Source organism: Lutjanus erythropterus, chromosome 14 (assembly GCF_056507025.1).
Source record: "Lutjanus erythropterus isolate fLutEry1 chromosome 14, fLutEry1.hap2, whole genome shotgun sequence".
NCBI lineage: Eukaryota > Metazoa > Chordata > Actinopteri > Lutjaniformes > Lutjanidae > Lutjanus > Lutjanus erythropterus.
The window spans coordinates 25607194-25631366 of NC_139330.1; the positions used below are offsets into that span (position 1 = coordinate 25607194).

A 24173-nucleotide genomic window follows, 5' to 3' on the forward strand; every position below is an offset into this window, starting at 1 on the left:
CAACAGATCAAATATTAATCAACAATCTGGTGCATTGTCAGCCGGTAGGAGCAGGGAGGGCCGGCCCATTGTCAACAGAGATTATGGCGTATTTTTAACCTCCCAAGAAACAGCAAATAAACAAAAGCAACTAAGGTTTAAAGGGCATTAATGTTGAATAAAGTGAAATTGAACACAAATGATTAAACACACCAGTAAATGTTTTGGCAGTAAAGCTCCACCTGGCTTCACTTGGCCCTCAAAAACAAAAAGGCTGCAATGAGCATTTCCAGTGAGGGCCATCCTCGATTTGAGACAGCACTACCATCAAAATTTGCGCAGTATGCAAATAAGTACATAATGTGCAAAGTGTACTACATGACAAGGGACTAACGGAAGTTTCCGCATGGAGACACAGCAAATGCTTCATAACAGATTTGGCCTCCACCTGTAGTCCCTGTTTTTAACGAATACGTCAGTCACTCCTCGTTCTTTAGCCTTAACAAACAGGCGCTCTGATTTTGGTCTCCACCACCTCCTAAGGGGAATATCTGACTCTTCACTGAAATGCTCCACTGTGTTCACTAGCTTGTTTCTAACCTGACCTGCCTGTCATTTTATGCTGGGCAGATAGCACACAGTGTATGTTTCCACTGCATACAGCTACCTGCTACGTGAGAGTGGTGAGAATAAATCAGAAGAGTTCACCATAAAACCAAAACACTGAAGTGAAAGACAAGAAAATGAGACACAGGAACTGTGGGGTTGGTGATAATTCTCTGTGGGTTCATTACTACAGGTGACCCTTTCATGTTCCATGTCATTTAATAGATTGTTTAATAAAAAAAAGTTTTAGTGCAGCTTTCAAGATGCAAAATTATGGAGTCCTTGGTGACCTCTTGACTGAATCTCCATCTGTTCAGCATGTACCGTGCGCTCATTCTCCATTACTCATTACGATGCATTTCTCATTTCCCTGATTAACATTCAGGTGAGTAACAGTGAGGATTATGTTTTAGACATGTAGGATGTTTAATATTGGTAAAGCATTTGTGTTTGTCATCCTCCTGGGAGGTGAGAGGTCAGGTTCAGAACACATCCCCTGGAGCTAACAGGAATGCAGACAAACAAAAGGGCTTGAACCTGGTTCCTCAAGTTGAAGTGCAGTTTGTGCGACCATCAGGCCGCCCAGACTTCACGGTGGAATGAGATATTTAAAATGTTACTTTATGGATTAAAAAAATGTGTGGTTTTGTCATTCAGAAATTAAAACACAATGCATTCTTTATCATTGTTTGTGTATGTGTGTTACAGTGTGTAAGTACACCTGACACTGACAAATAGCCATTGTATTTTAAAAAGAGCTGGCAGGGGTTCCCATGGAAACCGTGTGTGTGTGTGTGTGTGTGTGTGTGTGTGTGTGTGTGTGTGTGTGTGTGTGTGTGTGTGTGTGTGAGTGAGGGTTATGGCCTGTAACCAGATCCATTACGGAGGAGCTAGTCCAAGGTGTGTCTCTCTTAACACTGGCCAAACACAACTTGTTGGCTGCCTGGCGAGTGTAACCCGGTTTCTGTGTGTGAGAGTTTATGTGAATGTCTGGTGGTTAAGACAGACCTAAACTAGTTTCAGTCGGATGAGAAGATAAGCTAAACTATTAAACATCCCAAACCTTTAAAAAAATTAAAGTGAATGGGAACTGAAAATTGATCTATATATATTTGGGAAGATGAAGATGAAGATGAAGATGAAGATGAAGATGACTGTCTGGTTAGTGTGAGTGAGTCTGTGAATTAGTTTGAAAATAAAGCATGAAATCATCTGGAAGATCCCCTCCTTCAGATATCGGAAATAAAGCAGCCAATAGGGTGAAAGTTTTATGAATGGGTGCAGAAAATGTAATTATTCACATCCTTGTGTTGGTTTTATGACTGTTTTGAATACTCAAACCACTCTTATCAGACTTTTTTTTCACTTGCAAACCCACTCTATGTTGCATTCCCATCATCAAATTGCAGACAAACATAATTAGCGACTAGCTGGTGAACATAATGGAATATTGAGCAGATAAAAGGCTAAATATGTTCCTCAGGAGTTACACAAACACACCTCCAAATGAGTGACATTGTTGCTCTGTGTCCCCTTGATTTGTACAAGCTTCTGTTTGCTAGCATGTTTGCCATATTAAAGGGAAAATTCAGCACTTTTTTATGGATGTCAAGTGTTGATGATAAAGGGATATACACATAAAAAGGGATGGAAATGTCCCCTTCCTTTATAAATAACACTTCCTTGGTATTTAATTTCTTTACAACTTGTAAAAGGAGTGTTAAGTTGTGTCGATTACCTCATCTCAGGTATGATTACTGCATCATGTGACAAAACCACATTTAAAATGCCTTTGAGTTCATATTGGGGAGTGAGGTCATTGATCTCATGGTGGAGGTGATCATTCCAAATAAAACAGAATAAAATAACTTCCCCTCTGAACTAACTTCTGTCATTCCAAACAAATCTGTGTTTATGCTGCAAAAAATAGGAGCGACTTCATTGTCATGTTTCCTTTTCTTGTTCCTTAGTGTTTAAACAGTAAATGTAATAGCTGCAACCGGAGGTTGTAGAAATCTCTCTGCAGTAATGACTGGATCACACCATCAAAAGAAACAGCCCTCACTCCATTTAGACTCTTTGCCAACACCGACTTTTAGCTTTATAACAACAGAGGAGGGTCTTTAAACACACTTCAGTGACCAGAGCAGCAGCCAACAGATCAACAGGTTGACTCATGGTGTGTCAGCATCTGCAGAACAAAGCAAGTTTTTTTCTCTGAAAGAGACAAACCCCCATTTTGACAACATGAAAGCTGCTCTTTCAGAATGACTCACTGCACAATATTTAAATGGTACGGTACCTTTTCAATGGCAAGATAGCCAATTGCGTCATTAGAACAAATCAGAACATACATTTCACAAGAACCCGGCCCACATTTTCTGGCTGTTTTGTTAAGAAATGTCTATTGTAGTCCAGCTGGTTGGTAAAGTTGTGAGTGAAAACACACACACAGACGTTAAACAGGATATTGAAGCATACAGGACATTCTTTACCTTTAAGATTATGTGAAATTTGAGCCTGTAGCTACCTGGTTTCCAGTAATCTCTGATTTGTGACTCACATAGTCGAAACCAGAACTGGGAAAAACACTGGCTCTAGATAGGGCCTTTCAACTCCTACACACTTGGAAGGAGAGAGTGAGACGAGATGTTTGTAATCTATAAGCTAGGGTGACCAGATGTCACCCTTTTTCTGGGGCCAGTCCCACTTTTTGACGGCCTGTTCCCTGGCTGGAGCTGTCCCCAGCAATGTCCCACTTTTAGCTGTGTGTCAAAAGAGATTGGACAGGAACAAGAGTGAGGGACATAGAGGAGGAAATGTAAAGATATGATTACAGAGCCTGACAATTTCTTATTCTGAACAATGTTTTTGAAATACAAAAAGGAGGCAAACAATGGGAATCTGTTAACCAAATATCTTATCTATTCATGTACCATTTATCATAAGATATTGGAGAGGAATGACATGATTTACAAAGTAACATGGGACCCAAATTTGTCATCTGGCTTCCACGATAGTCACACTTTTTTATTCCATAGTAACATTAGACATTTTACTGATATATTGACCACTGAAGTGGAAATGTCCCCAGTTTTTCCTTCCAAAATCTAGTCACCTTACTGTAAGTGGACTGCTAGATGCCACTAAATCCCACACAGTTGTCTTTTAAATGAAACACAAAAATTTTCTTCAGTATTTTCAGTCCTTGCAATGGCCATTTTGTCCTTGAGTGTGACCTTGAACCTCTACCTGTTCATTTCCAAAAATACTGCCAAAATTTGTGTCGTTGTTAAGAAAAGCTTCAGTGGTTTAGTGTAGAGCCATGTCATGAAATCATGAGTCACTTAATCTGCAGTATCTCTCTTGACACCACAATGACCTGATTTGTGCAATTAAGTAAAAAGTAAAACCAACAGAAACTCAAATCTCATTCACAGATGAAAATGTCATGGCACGACTGACAGGTGATCTCTGTGCAGAAACGCCTTAGTGAGCATTCATGTTGTTATTTATTTTGTGACAATGCAGCTGACTGATGGTGAACGGAGACAGAGATAAAAAAGACTGGAGAGTCATCTCACACAATAGGTTTTGTATATTGTGCCAAGTTTTAATCCTTGAGCCTGGAAACCATCAGGATGAGTTTGACAGTTTGACTGGGTGACGCACTCAGAGACAAAAGCACAATCTGACTCACACATTTTGACATTTGACATCATCCCTGACAAACAATAAACAAAATGCAATATTAGTTTCATCTTGAAAGGAAATGTTTGACATTTAACTACACTTAGTCACTTTTGTGCAGACATTTAGATGAAACTGACGTCACTAATGTCATGTTTGTATGCTAAATATGAAGCTACCATGAGCAGCTAGTTAGCTTAGCTTAGCACACTGGAAATAAGCAGAAATAGCTAGCATGGCTCTGTCCAAAGGTTAAAAAAACCAAATATGCTTTACAGCATCTCTACAGCTCACTAACTTTTTATATATTGTTTGTTTGATCAGTTTAAACACACATTATGTAAATTCTGCTGCCAGCAGTCTCTCACATTTAACAATAAAAACATACTTAGATAAATGACATCATGAAGCAGCGTGGGATCATGGGAGTTGTTATCTTCACTGTTAAACAGCCACCATCATTTTCATGGACAAGGTAATATTTAAGTTTTATTCACGTTACGTTTAGTCATGTTTGCAAACGTCCTTCCTCACTTTCTGATGTATCTGATGTATCCCATGTTTTCCTTGAAGTTATAGCGACTAGCTGGGAATGGCTAGCAGGAAATGCACCGCTGCCTTGAATAAATCATGAACATTGTTGGAAACATTTGGGACAGTGTAAGTACACAACTCAACAAAAAATGAAAAAGTTATGCTGAACTACATCCTAGTTGCGACCAGAAACTTCCTGGAGTCTCTGCTGGTTGGATATTTAAATTTGATGTCTATTTCCTGATGTCAGGTGGAAAACTTAAGTGTAACAGGTGATGAATTAAATCCAAGCCTCTTCCAGCCTCTGTTTGCTCTTTGCGTCGTCTCTTGTTTCACTCTAAACTACTTCTTCTACATGTGTGTGTGTCCCTGTTTACCCTCCTGTAGCTGTCCTGATCTCTCATTGTCTCTTGTTCATCCTCTCTGTTAAAAGACCAAACTCACCCTCCCTCCCTACAGCTCTCCATCCATTTATTTTAGCCTAGAAGTCAACTTAGCAGGAATGCAGTTGAGTTGGTTCCCATGCAAACACATGCAGACACAATGACTCAAAAATGAACACAAAGGCTCCCATAAAGCTGATAAGAAGTTAAAAGGTCAGACACATATCTTGGGTTAAATGCTGTCAAACACTTAGAGTATAAACTATGCTTAAAAAAACATTTAACATATATGTTTTTTTTAAAATTAATTTACAGGGCGAATAAACCAAAAAAAGACCAGACTTTAGCTGCTGACATCCTGTTGGCCATCAATGAATGAAAAGGAAAGGAAGGAGTCACTGATAGCACTTTATCTAAGATAACGCTACAAGAGACGGCGGTGCAGGTGTTGATGATGTATGTTGTGTGAGACAAGAGATGTAGTCCACACAAAACTAAACTACAAAAAACAATGACAAAATGCACCTTTCTTGTGTTGTGAAATAATAATAATTGATATCACAATTAAAATGGGAACAAACAAAAAAATATTTGTCTCCCACCGTTGAATACCATTCATATTTTTCCTAAAGTAAGGGTCCCTGGGTCACACTGGAACAGTGGGGACTCTGCCTCTATATTGTTGTTTAAATCACAGTAATACATTTCTGACATACATATCATCTGCCATTCTCAAAGAAAAACAAAATCAGTTTAACAAACTATGAAAAACTGTAAATTAGGTCTGTGTATTGGCAAGAATCTGGCAATATAACACATATCACGATACAGGGGTTACTATTTGATATACTGCGATACTGCAAGCAAGGCGTTATATTGGTAGTTTTTAGGTCTAAAACACACCGTCATATGTGTCAAATTTGAGTTAAAAACAATGACTTTTTAAAGCAATCAGAACAGTTAGGACAGGTAACAACATCGCTCATCCTCAGCATCCAAAATGCTGTTTAGAGGAAACTACTGAGTCCTGTGTGGGATCATTTGCAAATTCAAATTCAAATGGCGTCACTGTAATGTAAAACTGTTCACGTTACCAAGAGCATTTGTACATTGAAATTCTAAATATACCATGTAAATACAAGTGAAAACATATCATAGCGTGTGACAACAAGGACATGCGTTGGACAACTGTCACTGATTGTACCTCAGTTTATATCAGGCAGCAACATAGACTGCTGCTAACTTTTTAAGTCCTCCCTAGTAGACCTAGTAATTTTTTTTGCATCTTATAGGTTAAGAAAACCTTTTGTTATCAATGAATTCTAAACATGTATTTTCTGATGTTTATGCTTGTTTAGGAAATGTAGCTCTGTTTCAAGTGCTGCATAACAAACTGAAAACTGAAACCATTGTGAAATTGGAATAAAAGCTACATTTAATACAATTCTAATAGCCCTTAAATTATGAGTGGTTTTATTTGAGCACTGATTGTGTTACAGGATCTATGCTTTCATTTGTTGACCGTGGACACAGTGAATGATGTTTTCCTGCAACTCCTTTCACGTGAACGCTGCATTAGTTGCCTCACAATCACTTTTTTTTGTGTGCCTGTAAATGGGTTGCTGTCATTTATAGACACACACACACACACACACACACACACACACACACACACACACACACACACACACACACACACACAGACCAGTGACATCCTCCTGCAACACAAACAAAACCACCTGGTCAAACTGGTAGTTTCAACCAGAGGAATGGATGGGTAGGTGGAGTGGAGGAGACTAGAGGGAGTTGCAGGAGGAGGCAGAGGGGGAGTTAAAGAAGGCCTTTATAAAGCAGATTAAAACTGGTTGCACATCTCATTCTAGAGGAAATCTCACACATAAACACACACAGTGGTTTGGACTATGGCTTCCACCACCTCAGGGGATGTTTTGCCAACAGGCGGCAGGATCTTCACCTCCATTCCTGACTTGTTCTTCATCCCAGAATTTGTGAGTTTCTTGTCTGGTCATTTTTATTTAGCTATTTTTCCTCTTTCCTCTTTGTTTTTTCCCTATTTCCCATTTGCACTGCTCTTTTATCTGGTCTGGTTCCTTTTTGCATGTTCTCCCCTGTCATCCCTAATTAACATTGGTCAGCATCATTTCATCTGTTATGATCTTGTTTCACTGACTCTCTATCTGCTCCCTCATCTTTGCTCCACTGAAGTGAGTCTCTGTTTCAGGAAGGAATCTGTCTTCATATGTTGGTCAGCAGGTATCAGTGTTTGATAATGGTTGGAGCCAACCATTAAGATTAGAGGAGTTGATAGGTTTGGTCTGCTGATGAAACTGGTTAATGAGCAATTCAGATCCCCATCAGTTAAATGTTAGTTATTATTGGCACAAATTTCAAGTTCTGTCACTCAGAAAGCTTGGAAACCAGCTGAAGCACTGACAGTTGCCCCCAAAGGGCAAATTGTTTCTGGTGAAAACATATTTCCACAGCAACAGGAAAACAGCAGATTCAACATTGTTTTAGCAACAAAAAGCTAAATATCAAGTGAAAAATCACCACAACATTTGGACAGTGTAGGTGTTTTAGCTGTTGGTTGAAGTTGCAGGAGCAGGGTGACATACCATACTTTTACTGTTGGCCTAATAATAATACAAGGAGATATATATATAAATATAAAAAATGTTGTAGTGATCTAAAGTTGCCTCAAACCCGTTAAACTATCCTAAGGTGTTTCACTGTTAAAGTTTTAAGAATTTTGCAATAATATCTATCAGCTTTTCACAATTGGATTTGGGAACTTAATTCCTTTTATTAATAGAGGTTCAGTTTGCTGTTGGTACCAGTTTATGGGGCAGAAAGAGAGGGCATGGACACAGGGTTGTTGCAAATGCAATGCCAGCCTTGTCTAACCCAGATCTGGTATTCCACTCAAACTTGGATCATTTTGGTTTATCAGATTTTTCTGTTGTGCAAATTAGGCCAAGACTACTGAAACCTCTGTTCTGTTTCTTGTTTATCTCTTACATCTGTATAAAGGTGTGTCTGTCCTCACTGTGGATGTGGAATATGAGAAAATTTACCCTCTTGGGTCAATTAAGGGTCAGTACTTCATTTAAGGAATATAAAAGGAATATAGCTTCTGTTTAAATGAGTTATTCAGAAGCAATTATAGATCTGCAGTTTCCATATAGATTAAATCTGTGTGACACAGGTGGAAAAACAGCTTTTGTTGCAGAGGGAGGTGTAAATCTAAACCAACCATCATCTCACATGGCTTACTTGCTGGCTTCAGTCTTTTTTCTGGCTTTTTGCCAGTGCATTTTTTTTAAATTACCTGATGATCAGGTATGGAAATGTACTGGTAGTATTTTACTGCTGTGGTCAGGGTTTGGCGCTGTAAATCCAAACCATGACATATATAAAGACAGGCAGGGAAAAGACGGGCTTGGGAGCTTTTTTGGCTGCTGTCCAGTGAAACTGAACGACGGAGCAATTTCAAACTTAGAAAATTCTGAAGGAGAAACCGGCAATCACGCAACACAAGAAGTGACATTTTCTGAAAATGAATCCAGCAATTAACATGAGACCAAGACTGGAAAATTCTTTTTGTGTATTTTCATTTTTTTGATGTCTTTTAGTCACTAACACAAAAATGTACACACATCAAAAGAAAACGCCCCAGCAGCAGTGTAAAACACTAATCTGTGATTGATATGCTCCAAATACTAAATTTCTCCACACAGCTCAACCAACAGCAGCATGTTTGACTATTTATTGCCGATGCCTGCCAGGATTGTTTTGAACATGTGAATCACTGAACTGAAAACTATCATTTTGATCCATTTTGACTCGTCTTTTTGCTGTTTTTGCTCGTCTTTCAAACATTTCAGAGCCACCTGGCGGAGAGAATTTGACACAATGATAGATTTTCAGTGGAAATTTAATGGGCTGCAGGCCAAATCCCTTTTACCTGGAATGAAATGGATGTGAATCAATAATGTTCCCATGGTAGGGCGATAGTCTGTAGAGATAAGACTTATGCAATATTTGCTGATATCATGATCCGTGACAGCTTACTGTTGGTATGAAGTAATACAGTTTTCATAGTAATGAACTGTTGCTTCAGGTGTTTTTCTTTCAGTCAAATACCAGGCGGAGCTTAAGCATTATTGGGAATTTGACTCATGTAGCTTTGTCCCATCAAAGGTTTGAATTTTAAGTAAGACTTGTGCACATGAGAGAGCTTATTACACAATAGAAACACTGACATTTGAACTGTTTCATCACTTAATGTGCTATTACCAATTTGACCTGCTGTTAGAAAATGACGGAGAATGTAGGCAACTTTCCTTTTGCAAGCAGCCCATGATTTAAGAGCTACTTAACCTTCATTTGTTAGATTTGTTTCTTTTTCTTTTTCTTTTTTTTGAGGGGGTGGTATAAAATACTCTACATACACTAACTCAAACGTAGCAAATCCATCACATAAACAAGTTGAAAGCATATTTTTCCATGATGAACATTATGAAAGGCTTTATATCATTATAGGTCACAAAAATGGCTTGACAAATGTGATTTTGTTACACTAAAGCACTCATATTTCAAGGTAAGACCAGCCAACTGTAGCATGACTTTTAACATTGAAATATTTGATTGATCACATGAAAAGGAACATTTTACCACCACTGAATCAAACATTTTACTCTCCATGTCATGTGGACAAACTTAATTAAAACCCACAGAACTTAATTTGAAATTATAAAAAAAATTGTGATGTTCCCTAAATAAAATACATAACATGTCTAGAAATGTTCTCTTAGATAATGGAGCATAAAAATCATGACATCTGTCTGTGTAAGCATCATATTGCCTCAGTGAAGCTTTGGAAAACATTCACATTCACAGTTACATTAGAGGAGACATTTGAAGTGAAAATTTTATTTCACTGGGTAAAATTAATGTATCAGTGTATAGAAATATTTGAACTACACCTGCAGGTGTATTGCTTAATTCAGGGCATGGCACATTCTTTACATGCGATCAGACTGCATGTTGAGCAAAAAACAATAAGCATAGCAGATTCTGAATAGATTGTCTGGGCTTTGAACTCACTGTGTTTGCACAGCTGAGTGAAACCTAGTTTCACTGCATTTGTGAGACAATTTACTCCCAAGAATTTTACTGATCAGATCTCAGCAGGTTAAAATCACTGAGCTAATAGATTAACCCTTTTTTGCATATTGAAATGATGGACAGCTATTTTGATGATTGATTAATCAGTTTGAGTATTTTTTAAAAAACAAAATATCAAAATTCTCTCATTCCAGCTTCTTAAAGGTGAATATTTTCTGATTTCTTGACAGTTAACTGAATCTGAATCTTTGGGTTATGGAAAAAAACAGGACATCTGAGGACGTCATCTCTGGCTTTGGGAAATACTGATCAACATTTTTCAACATTTTCTGACATTTTATAATCGGAAAAACAAAGTGATTTATTATTTAGAAAGTAATCAACCGATTAATCGATGATGAGAATAATCATTAGTTGCAGCCCTAATCATGACTCTCATTACAGTCTCAGCGTCTGTTAAAATAATCACATATATTTCATTTCCATTGCTACTGGCTGCTAAAATGTAATCGTGCATTTGACAAATAAAGAACTTTAATGCTAGAAAAGCTTTAGATTTGACACACAACAGCCATGTCAGACAAAGAGCTGATCCCCGCTGAAACTGCACCCCAGAGCCACTGTGTAGCAGGAAGTGTACAAAGGGAAGGCTGAAAAGACTTTTTATTTTGTTTCCCAGAGTCAATGTGTAAAATTTTCATTTCCTTTGAAGGCTGTGAGGGCAGTTATGTTCTCTACATGTGTTAATTCTTCATCTGAGAAGCGGTAGTTGGAGTTCTCTAGAAATAGTTTGTTTGGATCCGAATGTGCTCCACTGCTGCACACCTGACACTTGAGGACTTAATGCTGATTGATTGAGCTGTATTTGCCTGTGTGTCAGCCTTTACTGCCCGACGGGAGAAAATCAAAGCAAGAACACAATAGGCTTTTTTCACAGCAGTCGTTGTTACTGTTCATAGAAGGTAAAAACACAGATGACAGGGACCAGATTTATGACGGCTCTGTTTTATTGTAGAGTCTCAGTAAGCCGTGACAGTCTGACAGTGAACTAGCATGCACAGTCATCATTAATTTGAGTGACGTCTAAAAACGTCTTCCATGAAACAGGCCCATCACAGCACAAAGAGAAAGTCTTATTGCACAATAATAATTAAAGGATTTCAATGAGCGCCTTATCAAAGAACAAATGCTGCTCTATCTGAATGCCAAGGACTCTTTCAAGCAGAGTGTTTGTGAAAGGAGGAGAGAGAAAGACATACACCCAAGAGTGCCAACATTGTGTGTGTGTGTGTGTGTGTGTGTGTGTGTGCTTTCAGTGGATAGTCCTTAGGCCAACCCCTTATTTTAAAGGGGCACTCCAACAATTTTTCACATAAAACACTGGAGGACCTTTCTAAAGTCTGAAAAATGATGATTGCCGGAGTATCACTTGAACTTTAGAAGGTGAAAACAATATGATATAAGTCACTTTGATGAACTTATAGAAAATGATCAACTTTGGTTCTTTGGTAAAATTAGCTCCCACAGGATGTGGTAGAGACCAAAAACAGAGCTAAAAGAACTTGAACACTGGACTTAAACTCACCAAGTAGCCAGAAATGCAACTCTAAATGAACGATAATGTTGTTTCATAACTGCTGGATACGTAAATAAGCAACTGTTTGTTAAAAAGTTTGCTATATTACCTTTAAAAAGTGAGTGGGTAGTGTTGTAGGTTTAAAGGTGCAACACTGTAATTCTTAGTCAATGTAGTCAGCTACTGTCAGATAAGAACAAAACTTAAAGGGATAGTTCATCCAAAAATGAAAATTGAGTATTTATCTACTCACTCATGCTCATTGAAGGTTGGGTTTAGTTTTTTAGTCCACAAAAAAATTAACACAGAAAAACAGCACTGCAGAATCTCACAAATAATTGAAGTGAATAGTGACCAATTTTCAAATGGAAAAACACCTGAAAAAATAAAACCCCAAAAGAGCCCAAAGAGCCTCCACACTACTCATCTGGCGTAATCCAACTCTCTTAAAGCCCTGACATGCCGTTTACTTGTTAGGCTAAAAACATGGTGTAAATGACGACTTTCAAGTCAACTTGGCATGTTGGGGCTTTAGGAGACTTGGAGGCGTTTTATGTTTGTGTTTGGTTGTTTTTTACATTTGAAAACTGGTCACCTTTCATTTCAATTGTTTGGGAGATTCTGCGATGCTGTTTTCCTGGGAAACTTCAGTTGGCATGAGGGTGAGTAGATAATGACTGAATATCCACTCTTTTTAAAAAGTGCTTGCTGCAAACTGTGGATATGAAATATGTAAAGGCATGTCCAGTATGCAAGTTTAAGACATTTTGTACTTGATCATCATGTGAAAAACATTACCTGATGGAAGTTCATCCAAGTTAAATAACTCTTAATGATGATGAAAAAGATGAAAAAGTGAAAAAATACACCTCCAGTAATCCAGGAAACAGGTCATTATTCATCAATGCTATTACATATTGTATATATATATATATATATATATATATATATATATATATATATATATATATATATATTTCACTGGTGTCATAATTTTGTTGTTGCCTTATTGCACACCATATCATATGTTGCTTTTTGACCATCCAATCCCATACTGGGAAAAGATGAGTTGTTTCTATAGGAACTAGATCCATATGTGTAAATTAAAAACACTGACCAGTCAATTTCACCTATCCTGGGTTATCTGCAGGTGTTTGGAGGTCTGGTGTGGATCCTGGTGGCATCGACTCTTGTCAATCCGGACAACCCTCTGGGCTGGGTGATGTTTGTCTCCGTCTTCTGCTTTGTTGTGACAACACTGTGGTTCTTCATCTTCCTCTGCGGGGCCAATCAGAGCAGCATCTGGCCCTCCCTGGTAAGACACGCAAATGATGTCCTAATTTGTTATTCTGGTTTAATTTGGATAGATAGATTCAATCATATGCAACAATAAAACATCAGGTCTATCAAGAGTCTATCAAGAGCAGGGTGTCTTTCTTTCTCTCTCCTCACCTTTCTATCTCTTTTCTCCCTCCAACCTCCTCCCTCCCTCCCCCTGCAGGATGTGGGTTATCATTTCTTGGCGGTGGTTTTCTACCTCAGTGCGTCGGTGGATCTGGCTTATATCACTGTCCTAAAAGGGCGGGGAGTGACGTTTGCATCGGGTGGCCTCATTGGGACAATTGTGTCAAGTCTAAGCGCTGAAGCTCTCAAAATCTACCGACTGGACATTGCTGCAGTGGTATGTCACACACACACACACATCCTACCAATGACCATATTTACATGTACTACAATATAGAAAATATATTATATACAAGCTTGTGATGATATCTTCTGTACAAAGTGACTTTAGAAATTACTTATGTAACAGCTTTGCCCCCACCTTCTTGCTTAAAGGGATAGTTTGAATTGTTTGAAGATGAGTTGTAGGGCCATTCAACTTTCATCTACAGTTGATGGTGGTCAGCACACCTTCACTTTGGAGAAGCAGAGGAACAACAACAAAATATATTTTATATTTGCTTTACTTTGATGTCAGACAGGCTTTTCTGACTGGAAACTGCATTTATAAAAGCCGAATATCTCTCCAAAGCAACCAGAGTCCTCAAGAAAAAAACCTTGCAGTGGTTGATTCACTGAAGATTCAGAGATTCTGATTCACCGAAATCACAGCACAAACAAACTAACTGATTAAGGCAGCAGGGGATTCACAGCTCCTGTGTTCTACGAGGTTAAATGACTGAATTTGCCAAAAGAGTCTGGTGGCTTTGAAGAGGGTGATATTTGGCTTTCTGATGCAAGGTAAAGCTGTGAAAATATTCTAATATAGTGAACACTTAAACTGATATCGATTTTTGGGGGGTCGACCTATTTTTAAGGTGGCTAAAATATGTTTTGTTGCCGACCCTGTCCACAGCAGTTCTTTGGTTAGATTCTGCACTGGTATTTACAAAACAGATTAAATCCCAATATTCTTTCTGAGCTGCACAGCATAAATTTGTAATGACTAATGGTGCAAAAACACGGGACACATCTGGATATAAATATTTGATCAGCACTGCTTGATCTGAGTTCTGTGAGCCTGGGTTGTTGCCCTGGACAGACTTATTTGTGACTCTCAGTGATCATTTGTTTCTGTGTATGTGTGTGTTTTCAGGTGATGTCCTATGTGGCCACTCTTCTCTACTTCCTCCATGCCATTTTCTCTGCCATCCGATGGAAGAGGTCCTAATGAAACCAAACACTGACCAACACCAGCAAGAGAAGTAACCAAAATAATCAGCTAATCAAAGTGCCAAAACATCAAATGAATGACTGAGTGGAAAACCAGCAGGTTGCTGATAAATGTTCATCAGTCTGGTTGGCGAGACAGGCCTGCACATTATTCCCCCACAATTGACTCTTTTCTTAATGGAAAAGAAAGCGGTTTGGTCAGAATAGATGCAAAGTTAAAATGTGAGGAGCATGGTTGAGTGTAAATAACTAATTAAACCTCGTATCGAACTAAATATTGAGAAACAGGTACTACATTATGATATTTTAAAATTAATTTCTGAATATATCCCCCCAAAAATATAATTGCACTGTATTTTTTTCACCAAATGAGAGAAAGACCATTGGAAAGAAAACACACACACACACACACACACACACACACACACACACACACACACACACACACACACACACACACACACACACACTGATTCTGATACTCTACTGATTTTGTGTGGAGGGAGAAATCTTATTTAAGAGAGATATCAAAACCTGGAAAAAATAAAACTAACTGCATGGTTACACACCACAGTGGGTGAGTGAGAATGTATTTTTTAATTGTTGTTGAATTATTTCTTCATTTTGACAACTGTCCAAAATGTCCTGCAGTCCTAAAAGTAAGCTGAGTCAAGTTACAACAAAAATACTGGATCCTACACTTCCCATACTGCAACTCTATAGCAGCACTCAATAACTTTCAAACTCTTAGCCCACAGTTTGCACAAAGTTTGTAAGACTTTCTTTCTTTTATGAATTTTAAATCACCAAACACAGGCTGACATGACCCCCTAGTGACATCATCAGGGTCACTTTTTTAGACTTATCCATATGCAAAAAATGTGGAATGCTCCTTTAAATAGTCTCATTAAAAGGCTGATTTCAACAGGGCTGAAGCCAGTGGCCACTTGGTGACTTTTATCATGGTGACTGGCATTTGATAGGGAAAAAGATAAAATGATTTAGTGGTTTGCCGTTAAAAAACCCACAGAACATACTACAGATCAAATGACCAATGACCCCCAAACATGGTGTATTTCTCAGAAGGCATTTCACAATCATTATAAATTTTTAGTACGGGTCAGTGATGAATGCCAGGAGTTTGGCTCCAGCTTGCAGCATACATTTCTACAAAAAGAAAGCATTTAAATAAAAAGTGAGAGTCAGAGGAATGGCCTTTGTTTCCTGCATGTTCTCTCTATGTTTACAAAGAACAAAAGATAAATGAATTAAAATGGACACAAAGCTCTCTGTCTTGACCACCACTTGTTTTTTTTGTTTTTTTTTTCAATTTTATTCCGTTTTAATACAATAGATTTAGAGTTTTTTGTCCAAAACATTTGAGGATGTAAATATTAGATGATTTCACTTTCAGGTACTTTTGGACTCTATGATGTGAAATAAACTAATTCAAACATCATGGCTTCTTTGTTTGGTCAGACTTTGCTCTCTGTTTCCTACAAACTCTCATGGGGTTTAATATATTACAGTGGCTTATATCTTGACAAAGAATATAACAGAAGAAATTTTCAATTTTAAGATATACTGTATATTATAGCCACCTCTTCCTATGCATTTGGTACGTACCTTTTTGTTCTGCTTCACTGTTATACAGTATTTACATTTTTAAATCTCAAATCTAATTTCAAGTCTTTATTTTTAAGAAAGGCGGTGACAAAACATCAGCATGTGACGAGTTGGGATGACAACGGGTTGGGTTAACATGTTAACAAACAGTTAATTTACAATGGCTTAATTACACAACATCAGCATTAATTTCAGAGTCTTTTTGCCCACCCTGCAAATGTACTTCCAACATTCATAGGCTTTTTTAGCTCTGCTTTGGTCTACACCAGTTCCTGAGAGAAATATCTGGCTCTTTAGCAACTAAATGCTCCACTCTGCTCACTAGCCGGTCGCTGCCTTTTTCTGTCTTCCGGTTGGTGCCGGACAGATAGTAAGCAATGGCATTACCAAAGCTTTTTTTTTTTTGCATTGGTTGTGGCTGCAAACAGGTTGATAAGAGTGGGAGTGAATGGAAACACTAAAACTTTCCATAAAAACCAAAACAATGAGCTGAAAGATGCTAAAACACAAGTAAAGCTGTGTGGACATGCTAACGTGTTTGAGATGGATGAAATGAAATGTCTCCATCCATAGAGCCAATTATGAGTATGTATATTTTGAAAAGAAATTCCTGTTAATAGCCCTTGCATGCTGCAGGCACTAAGGTGACACAATGAAAGGACTAAAAAGTTAGTATTCTTTACCATGCAGCAGGAACAATGTAGATATTTCAGCTGCACGGGTTTATCTGTAGCCACAGGGCACAAAATTCCTCTTTAGGTTGTTTCAAAATCCCTTCACGGGTCACCAGCCATTAAACACCACGTAGCCTTGGGTGATGTGAGATGAAGGGTGGTGCAAGGAGCTGTTGTGGGAAGGGATCTCTTGCCTACAATAGCAGAACGGGTTTGTCTGCTAACTTAGCTTTCCTATAAGAGTCAGAAACACCTGCTGCTGCCCTCTTAGATCAGGGGAGAGGGCAGGAAGCTTGCTGTAGACTCGGCACCGGGAGAAGGAACAGGCAGAGATGGCTGCAACCACTGCTCAGCCTATGGGGAGCCTGCCCAGCGGACTGGGGATCTGCACCACAGCCCCGGATATATTTTACCTGCCCGAGCTGGTGAGTGGACAAAGGCAGAGGACAGAGCAGCTGACCTTGAAGGCAGTTATGGGGGTATTTTTTTTCCCCACTTTTGGAATTCAGCAGTTATTGTTTGAAAAAAGTGATTTGTTTTTTTATTATTATTTTTGACTGAACTGGTCTGATTTTAAATAGTTTTAAACAGAACAGATATTGCAACAAACTCATCCACTCTTACAAGATGATGCATATGATTCATGAAATTAAAATTAATAAAAAATTAATGATTTTAAGGAACAAACGGCAGGTGGAGGACACAGTATTGTTACTGGCCTAACCTCAGCTGCACTTTCTTTTAAGCCCAAAATGTATGAAACTATTGCAGTAAGTGCAGATACAGATTATGTCATTATGACGTGATGACTTCATAACCTAATCCAGATGTTGATCTCTAAAAGATACCACAAATTGTCTTAATTTTGTGCTGAAGAATGTCAGAATAAATATCATGTATATCTGAAGTTTTACAATGTTGATTAAAGGCACGCTTGAAAAAATGCGCATTTTTGTGAAACAGGAGCTGATGAGACATATTCCTCATATGGGAGGAGCACCTGTGTCTTTTCATATCTCACGTTTCGCTCATATTGTATCTGTGCCACAAATCTAAGAAAGAATGCGGCCAACTCTTCTCCTCCCTGAATGATGACAAAAGATTGAAACTGCTCATATATCCGCTGGAAAAATAACTGTGCCAAGGAAGGTGTTGCAGTTTATATGTCTGATAGTAGATAACTGTATTTTAAAATGTTTGTCTGAGCTTTTATTTATCAAGGGAAGGGTTGTGATGATGATGCACTGACACCCTGCTTCAGCATGCCATGCTTCCTCTCAGAGCTGCATAAAAACAAGCATCAAATCTGCACACATTTTAGTGGCCAAAAGACTAAAGAAAGGCTAAAAAACATCTTCATCACAAGCTTGGTTCACCACAATGTGCAAAAATAATCAGATACATGCAGTACTGAACTGCAACAGAATTTGTGGCCCATAATTTCTTTTTTTTGTCTTCATATGTAAAGTCTTTTGGATATTAACATGCCTCTTCTGTTGGTCACTGACTGAATTGCTTTTGGCAGTTCACTTCTTCTAGTTGGAGTAGACTACATGGAAATATGAAAAATGTCATCCTGTAATTAGGAAAACTAAAAAAAAGGAGAAACTCTGACACTTTAGTGGTTACATCACATGTCTTGCAACGCAAGCATGAACTGACGAAAAAGTGAAATCATGTCGCCTTATTGACAGAATATTGTTTTCGCAGAATCAAGGCATGCACTCTAAATGATAAGTAAAATCATCAATGAGTTGGTCTGGTTGATCACCTTCTACAGATACTGTGCATTGTGCCTATTTTGTGGTGTGCAGTAGTAAAACCTCTGTTCTGATACATTCAATTTTTCCGATGTTTCTAGTGACAAAATCCCCTCACCATGCAATGAAATCTTTTTAATGCTCCAGGAAGATTTCAAACAGAAATCACTTCTTATTGCTTATCTACAATTGTTGATTCTGTGCCAAAGTTGGGTCTGAATCATTCAATCAGACACGACTTGTGATTAAATCATTATGTGTGTTCACTTTTAGATGCGTCTGTTATCAGCCAGGTTGATTAAGACACAATATAAGTGAATTCCAGAGACTTTACACTATACGGATGTGGTTAACATTATCTAAAGTAACTTGGCAAACTAAACACCACCCATACATATAGAAAGTAAAGAGAAGTGTGAGAAATGTTTGTGTAGTCAACATTTAGATAGCTGTGACTTTTCGCCCCATTTACACCTGGTATTAAAATGTGATCTGTATTTGGATATGTTATCCAGCATGTTGTACGGGCTGCATTTACACCTACCTAAGATCTGAACACAATGGAAGCCAGAATACTTCCAGATGTGGTCTGGCAGATCTGATCATATTCCAATCACATAGCATTTACACCTTGTATCCGTTTATTCTTATCTGGATAATGCGCAACATAGATCACATTTTAATACCAGGTGTAAATGGGCTGATCACTGTTTTGTGACTTTCACATTTAATAGTTCTATTAATTAATATGAATACTTTAATAGTTTATTGCTTTCATACACTGTTGGCTGTTATTTGCATGTTTAGTTTGCTGATTCTTGAAAAAAAAGCTCCTGACTATAAATGGCCACATGGAAAAAACACAAATCAAGACTTCATTTTTTGCCAAAGCATTTAATCCATGTGTATCTGTGTGAATTGGCATGCCAACATCCAGCGGATGTTTAATCCATAACACAGGTGACCCATCACACGCTGTCGCAGTCAAAATAATGGTAGTGCAGAAGCAGAAGCAGAAAGATTAGTTCGTGCACCATTTATCATGACAGAGAAACTGTCAAGGGTTTCATCAGACATATTCTCATTGCATAATTCAGCTGCACAGGTATCAGACTTCTTCCTTATGCTGGAACTTTCCTGTCATCTACTTCTAAACTGTCATGGCTGAGGTGATTAATAGACAAAGTATGAAAAAGGATTCCAGCTTATCCCAGTTAGATTGAAGAAAATATGTATGTAGGTCATTTTTGGGGAAAGAGCCCACCTAAGGAGCAGAAACCAAGAGTATCAAAACACATGTCTACTGGTGGTAGAGTTACATGTCTCCAGGGAATTACTCCACTGCAAAAAATGTTCGAGCAAGTCATTTCTTCATTTAGCGACTTGTCACAGTGGGACAACAAAAAGGGGAGATTAAAGATGGACAGATATGGGAGAAAAAAAGAGGAGCTGAATGAAGAAAAGAGCACTGATTGGTAATGATTTTCTAAAAAGTCAGATCTGTGTAAAACTATACCTCCAGACTGTGTTTGTTTTAATGTATTTGGTGTACCAGACGGGTGGGGTTGAGTTTTAACAAATGACCGTGAGAGACAAACAATTTAGACACAGAGAAATATTTGAGTCTTGAGTTTGCAGTGTACAGTTTGGTGTGATTTATGTCTGACACTCACTGCATACTTTATCTATACAATATGTAGTAGTAGATAGTGTATTATATACAATATCTTTTATATATTATTTATATAAATGTTTTGCTCAAGCCATGTTTGCGGTGTTGCACTCATAGTGCCCGTTGTGAGCTGATGATCTTTCATTTTGCACCACCATGAGACTGATGTTTGTGATTTTGGGAGAAATATCTTAACAACTATTAGATGGATTTTCATGAAATTTGATTCAGGCGTTCATCCACTATAGCGTTGCACAAAAAATTGCTGGAACACTCCATTAAAGGTCTAGTGTGTAAAATTTACTGCCATCTATTTGCAGAATATGGTAGAAATGGAATATAATATTCATAAGTATGTTTTCATTAGTGTATAATCACCTGAAAAAAGAATTGCTGTGTTTTCGTTACCGTAGAATGAATTGTTTTTACCTACAGGGGTTTCTCCTCCACAGAGGTCGCCATGTTGCACCGGCATGTTTCTACAGTAGCCTGAATGGACAAACCAAACAATAGCTCCAAATATGGCCTTTTGCATTTTGTGTGAGTTTTGTGGCCACTGAACGTTTTCCTACATGCTTTGAAGGGAAGAATAACACAAGGTGTTCGCAATCTGCATGCTCACCATTAGATGGCACTAAATCCTACAGACTGGCCCTTTAAGGTCAGTTTAAGGTCACTCCAGCACAAGACCATGATGTCATCTGTCCAACTGTTTCCTCCATCTTTGCAGGTGTTCGGTGGTTTGGTGTGGATCCTGGTGGCGTCGACCCACGTGGATCCACCGAACCCTCTGGGCTGGGTGATGTTTGTCTCTGTCTTCTGCTTCGTTATGACCTTCCTATGGATGATCATCTTCGCAGCGGGAGGTCATAAGAACAGCTCTGGCTGGGCTGCTGCTGTAAGACCTGCGAAGAGATAATGACTGAATGAAACAGTAAATACTGAGAGGAACAGTGATAGGCTGTGGTCATATTACAGTAATAATTAATCTGTGTGTGTGTGTGTGTTTCCAGGACTTTGCTTACCACGGCCTGGCCGCGTTCTTCTACCTCAGTGCAGGGGTGGATTTGGCTTACATCACCTTCACAAAGAAAGGAGGACTATTAAAAATCTACCAGATTGACATCGCTGCTGTGGTGAGAACTCATTTCAGGACACACTATAAACAGCTGTTCATCTGCATGGTATTTACTAAAAACTCTGCCTTACAACTTAATTCACAGGGACTGGTTGAATTTGCGTTATTGTTGCGATAGCAGCATTGCACCTGCTGGGAGAAACTGACAGTAGTCCAGAATGGACAAACCAAATACTGGCTTTAAACAGGACTTTTTGCGTTTTTCACTTTTTTTTTCATGTGTTCAGCCACTGCAGTTTCTCCTGTATACTTGGAAGACACTGGTGTTTTAAGGAAGTAGTTATTTTAACCCAAACCACCATCTTTTCCTAAACCTTACCAATCTGCAACCATCACCTGAAATGCTTGTTCTTAGGAAGCTTTATTTTGAAAGTCTAACCATCCATCCATCCACTTGACCACAGAATGAGAATGACAGTGGATAGAACTTTTTGAGTGTGAAAGTTGAGCTGTGTCAAGAAAAAAATGGAAAAATCATGTCCATGTACACAAATCTATGGCTAAAATTTAATGACTATCTACTAGACTGATCATCAAAAAATGCAGATAATTGATTTTTGCTCTAAGCCTTTATGTGTGCGTGTGTGTGTGTGTTTGTGTTTCAGGTGTTTGCCTACCTGGCCACACTCTTCTACTTCATCCACACCATCCTCTCCTCCATCCGATGGAAAAACTTCTGAAGAGCAACGCTCAGCCACAGAAGTGTGTGTGTCTGAGAAGTACATTCCATCCTCATTGTGTGTATGTGTATGTGTGTGTGTGTGTGTGTGTGTGTGTGTGTGTGTGTGTGTGTGTGTGTGTATGCCTCTGTATGACTTTGTGTACGTGTGTGCATGTGTGAGAGAGATGGAATTACCCACAAGTGACATCAGCCTGCTCAGATTTGTGATGAACATTTTAAGCCTCATTTTGGGACATTTAATAAAATTAAGTGAAGGTTGTGTAGGTGGGGATTTGTGAAGGAGCACCGTAAAAGAAAATTAGAGCACAAATACCAAATGAAGAATTGTACCCTACATATAAAACATTTATTATGAAAACTGTCTTTTTACACATGAGCCCAATATAAGAAGTATGTTTGTCTTTTTTCTTAAAAACACATAGCATTTTTAGCCACTGATGATTTATTACATAAGAGAACATGTCAGATATTTTTTACTTATTTTTAGAGAGCCATGGAATATGGTGTAAAGGTAATTATAGCTGGCTGAGATTTCATTAAACCACGCAAAATTATTGCTGTCATATTTTATATTTCTTCATATTATTATCCATATTGAACCTTTAACAAATATTTTACTGGATTTATACCATGAGAAAGCTTTACATGTATACTGAAAAAAAAAAACCTCACAAAGAGCAATAATTGGAATAAAAACAAAGTAAATGGTGAGCAGAGTAAAGGCTGAGCTGGGAGCTTCCTGATGATTTAATAAAATCTAGTGCTGACATGGAGTTATAGAGGCTCAGATGGATGAAAAAAAATCATATTAAATACAACTGAATGAGAAATCCTTTCCATGGTCAGTGACAAGTTGAAGAAAAAGTACAACATTTTTTCTTTCTTGCAGATCATTAGATGAGAAGATTGATACCAATCTCTTGTCTTTCCCCTTAAGTATGGAGTTACAGCCAGCAGCCTGTTAGCTTAGCTTAGCACAAAGACTGGAAACATCCAAATGATGCTGCCACTGGAGCAATCTTTCTTTGTGATTTGTCATCAGACTGACATGTTTTTTTTTTTAGAACTTCTGACAATTCTTTTATCTTCGTCATATAGAATTAAAGCCAACAAATCATCAGTACTTAAAGGATGGTGAAGTGTATTTTTAGGTGTGAAACCTCTGAGATGTATAGTTTTGCCATTTTTGTATTCTCAAGATTAAAACAAGATAAAGATGTAAACATGACAGAGTCCTTGTTTTATTTGCTCTACTTCCCTGAAACATTTAAACAAATTGACTCAACACTGATCCCATTTTATTTACTGTTACTTTTCAATGCCACTCAAATGTGGAGTTTTACTTCAGCTGCATCAGGTTACTGCTGCATGATCAGCTGATACTGTCTCACTGTTAGTCTAACAGCTGTCACACATGTAACAGGTGAGTAAATATTTACCATTTTGTTTTCAGTATCTAAAGTTGATAAGCAGGATAAGAGTCCTGGAACTATTACAATAGTTGTGTTGAGAAGCAGAGATACATGGTATTCCTTCTTCCTCCAACAAAAAACCTACAAAACAAAGGACATTCCCATCAGCCTCAGCTGTGTTTTGTATTTGTTTATTGCTAATTAATGAATTTTATGATGCTAACACCCTAAATTCTGATTGTGTGCATGATACATATTACATACTTAACATCAGCATGCAAGTGTTATCATTGTGAACATGTTCACATGCTGATGCTAACATTTAGGCAAGCTTGTACGTTTACACAGAGCTGTGAACATGACTTTGACTCTTCATTCATGTACTATAAATGTGTTTGTGTTCGTGTGTGTTTCTTTCAATGCCTTTGGCAGTATGATTCATATATACAAGACAGATGAAACCAGTGGCACCAGTCTCTTGAGTTATGTCATTACAAGACAGAACAAAACAACCAGTCAGAGTTCAGTTAGAGGCTTTGTGTGAATTCAAGGGTGTAATTGTTATTTGGGATTAGGCCTGTAACTCATGATTATTTTCATTATTAATTAATCTGCTG

General features: G+C 38.1%; 2 protein-coding genes across 2 annotated transcripts; both read left to right on the plus strand.

Moving 5' to 3' along the window:
• Positions 1-7023: 7023 nt before the first annotated feature.
• Positions 7024-14985, plus strand: LOC146315645 (myelin and lymphocyte protein-like). Its single transcript, XM_084736226.1, has 4 exons — positions 7024-7201; positions 13067-13231; positions 13418-13597; positions 14516-14985. The coding sequence occupies exons 1-4, from the start codon at positions 7115-7117 to the stop codon at positions 14588-14590; spliced, it is 507 nt and encodes a 168-aa protein (XP_084592352.1). The 5' UTR covers positions 7024-7114; the 3' UTR covers positions 14591-14985.
• Positions 14986-16907: 1922 nt separating this feature from the next.
• Positions 16908-22242, plus strand: LOC146315646 (myelin and lymphocyte protein-like). The gene is made up of 4 exons (XM_084736227.1): positions 16908-17317; positions 21055-21222; positions 21338-21460; positions 22068-22242. The coding sequence occupies exons 1-4, from the start codon at positions 17225-17227 to the stop codon at positions 22140-22142; spliced, it is 459 nt and encodes a 152-aa protein (XP_084592353.1). The 5' UTR covers positions 16908-17224; the 3' UTR covers positions 22143-22242.
• Positions 22243-24173: the final 1931 nt, after the last annotated feature.

Coding starts and splice junctions, on each gene's coding strand:
- LOC146315645 (XM_084736226.1), top strand. CDS start 7,115: ATGGCTTCCACCACCTCAGGGGATGTTTTGCCAACAGGCGGCAGGATC. Junction 13,232..13,417: donor GCAGCATCTGGCCCTCCCTG/GTAAGACACGCA, acceptor CTCCCCCTGCAG/GATGTGGGTTATCATTTCTT. Junction 13,598..14,515: donor GACTGGACATTGCTGCAGTG/GTATGTCACACA, acceptor GTGTGTTTTCAG/GTGATGTCCTATGTGGCCAC.
- LOC146315646 (XM_084736227.1), top strand. CDS start 17,225: ATGGCTGCAACCACTGCTCAGCCTATGGGGAGCCTGCCCAGCGGACTG. Junction 21,223..21,337: donor GCTCTGGCTGGGCTGCTGCT/GTAAGACCTGCG, acceptor GTGTGTTTCCAG/GACTTTGCTTACCACGGCCT. Junction 21,461..22,067: donor AGATTGACATCGCTGCTGTG/GTGAGAACTCAT, acceptor TTTGTGTTTCAG/GTGTTTGCCTACCTGGCCAC.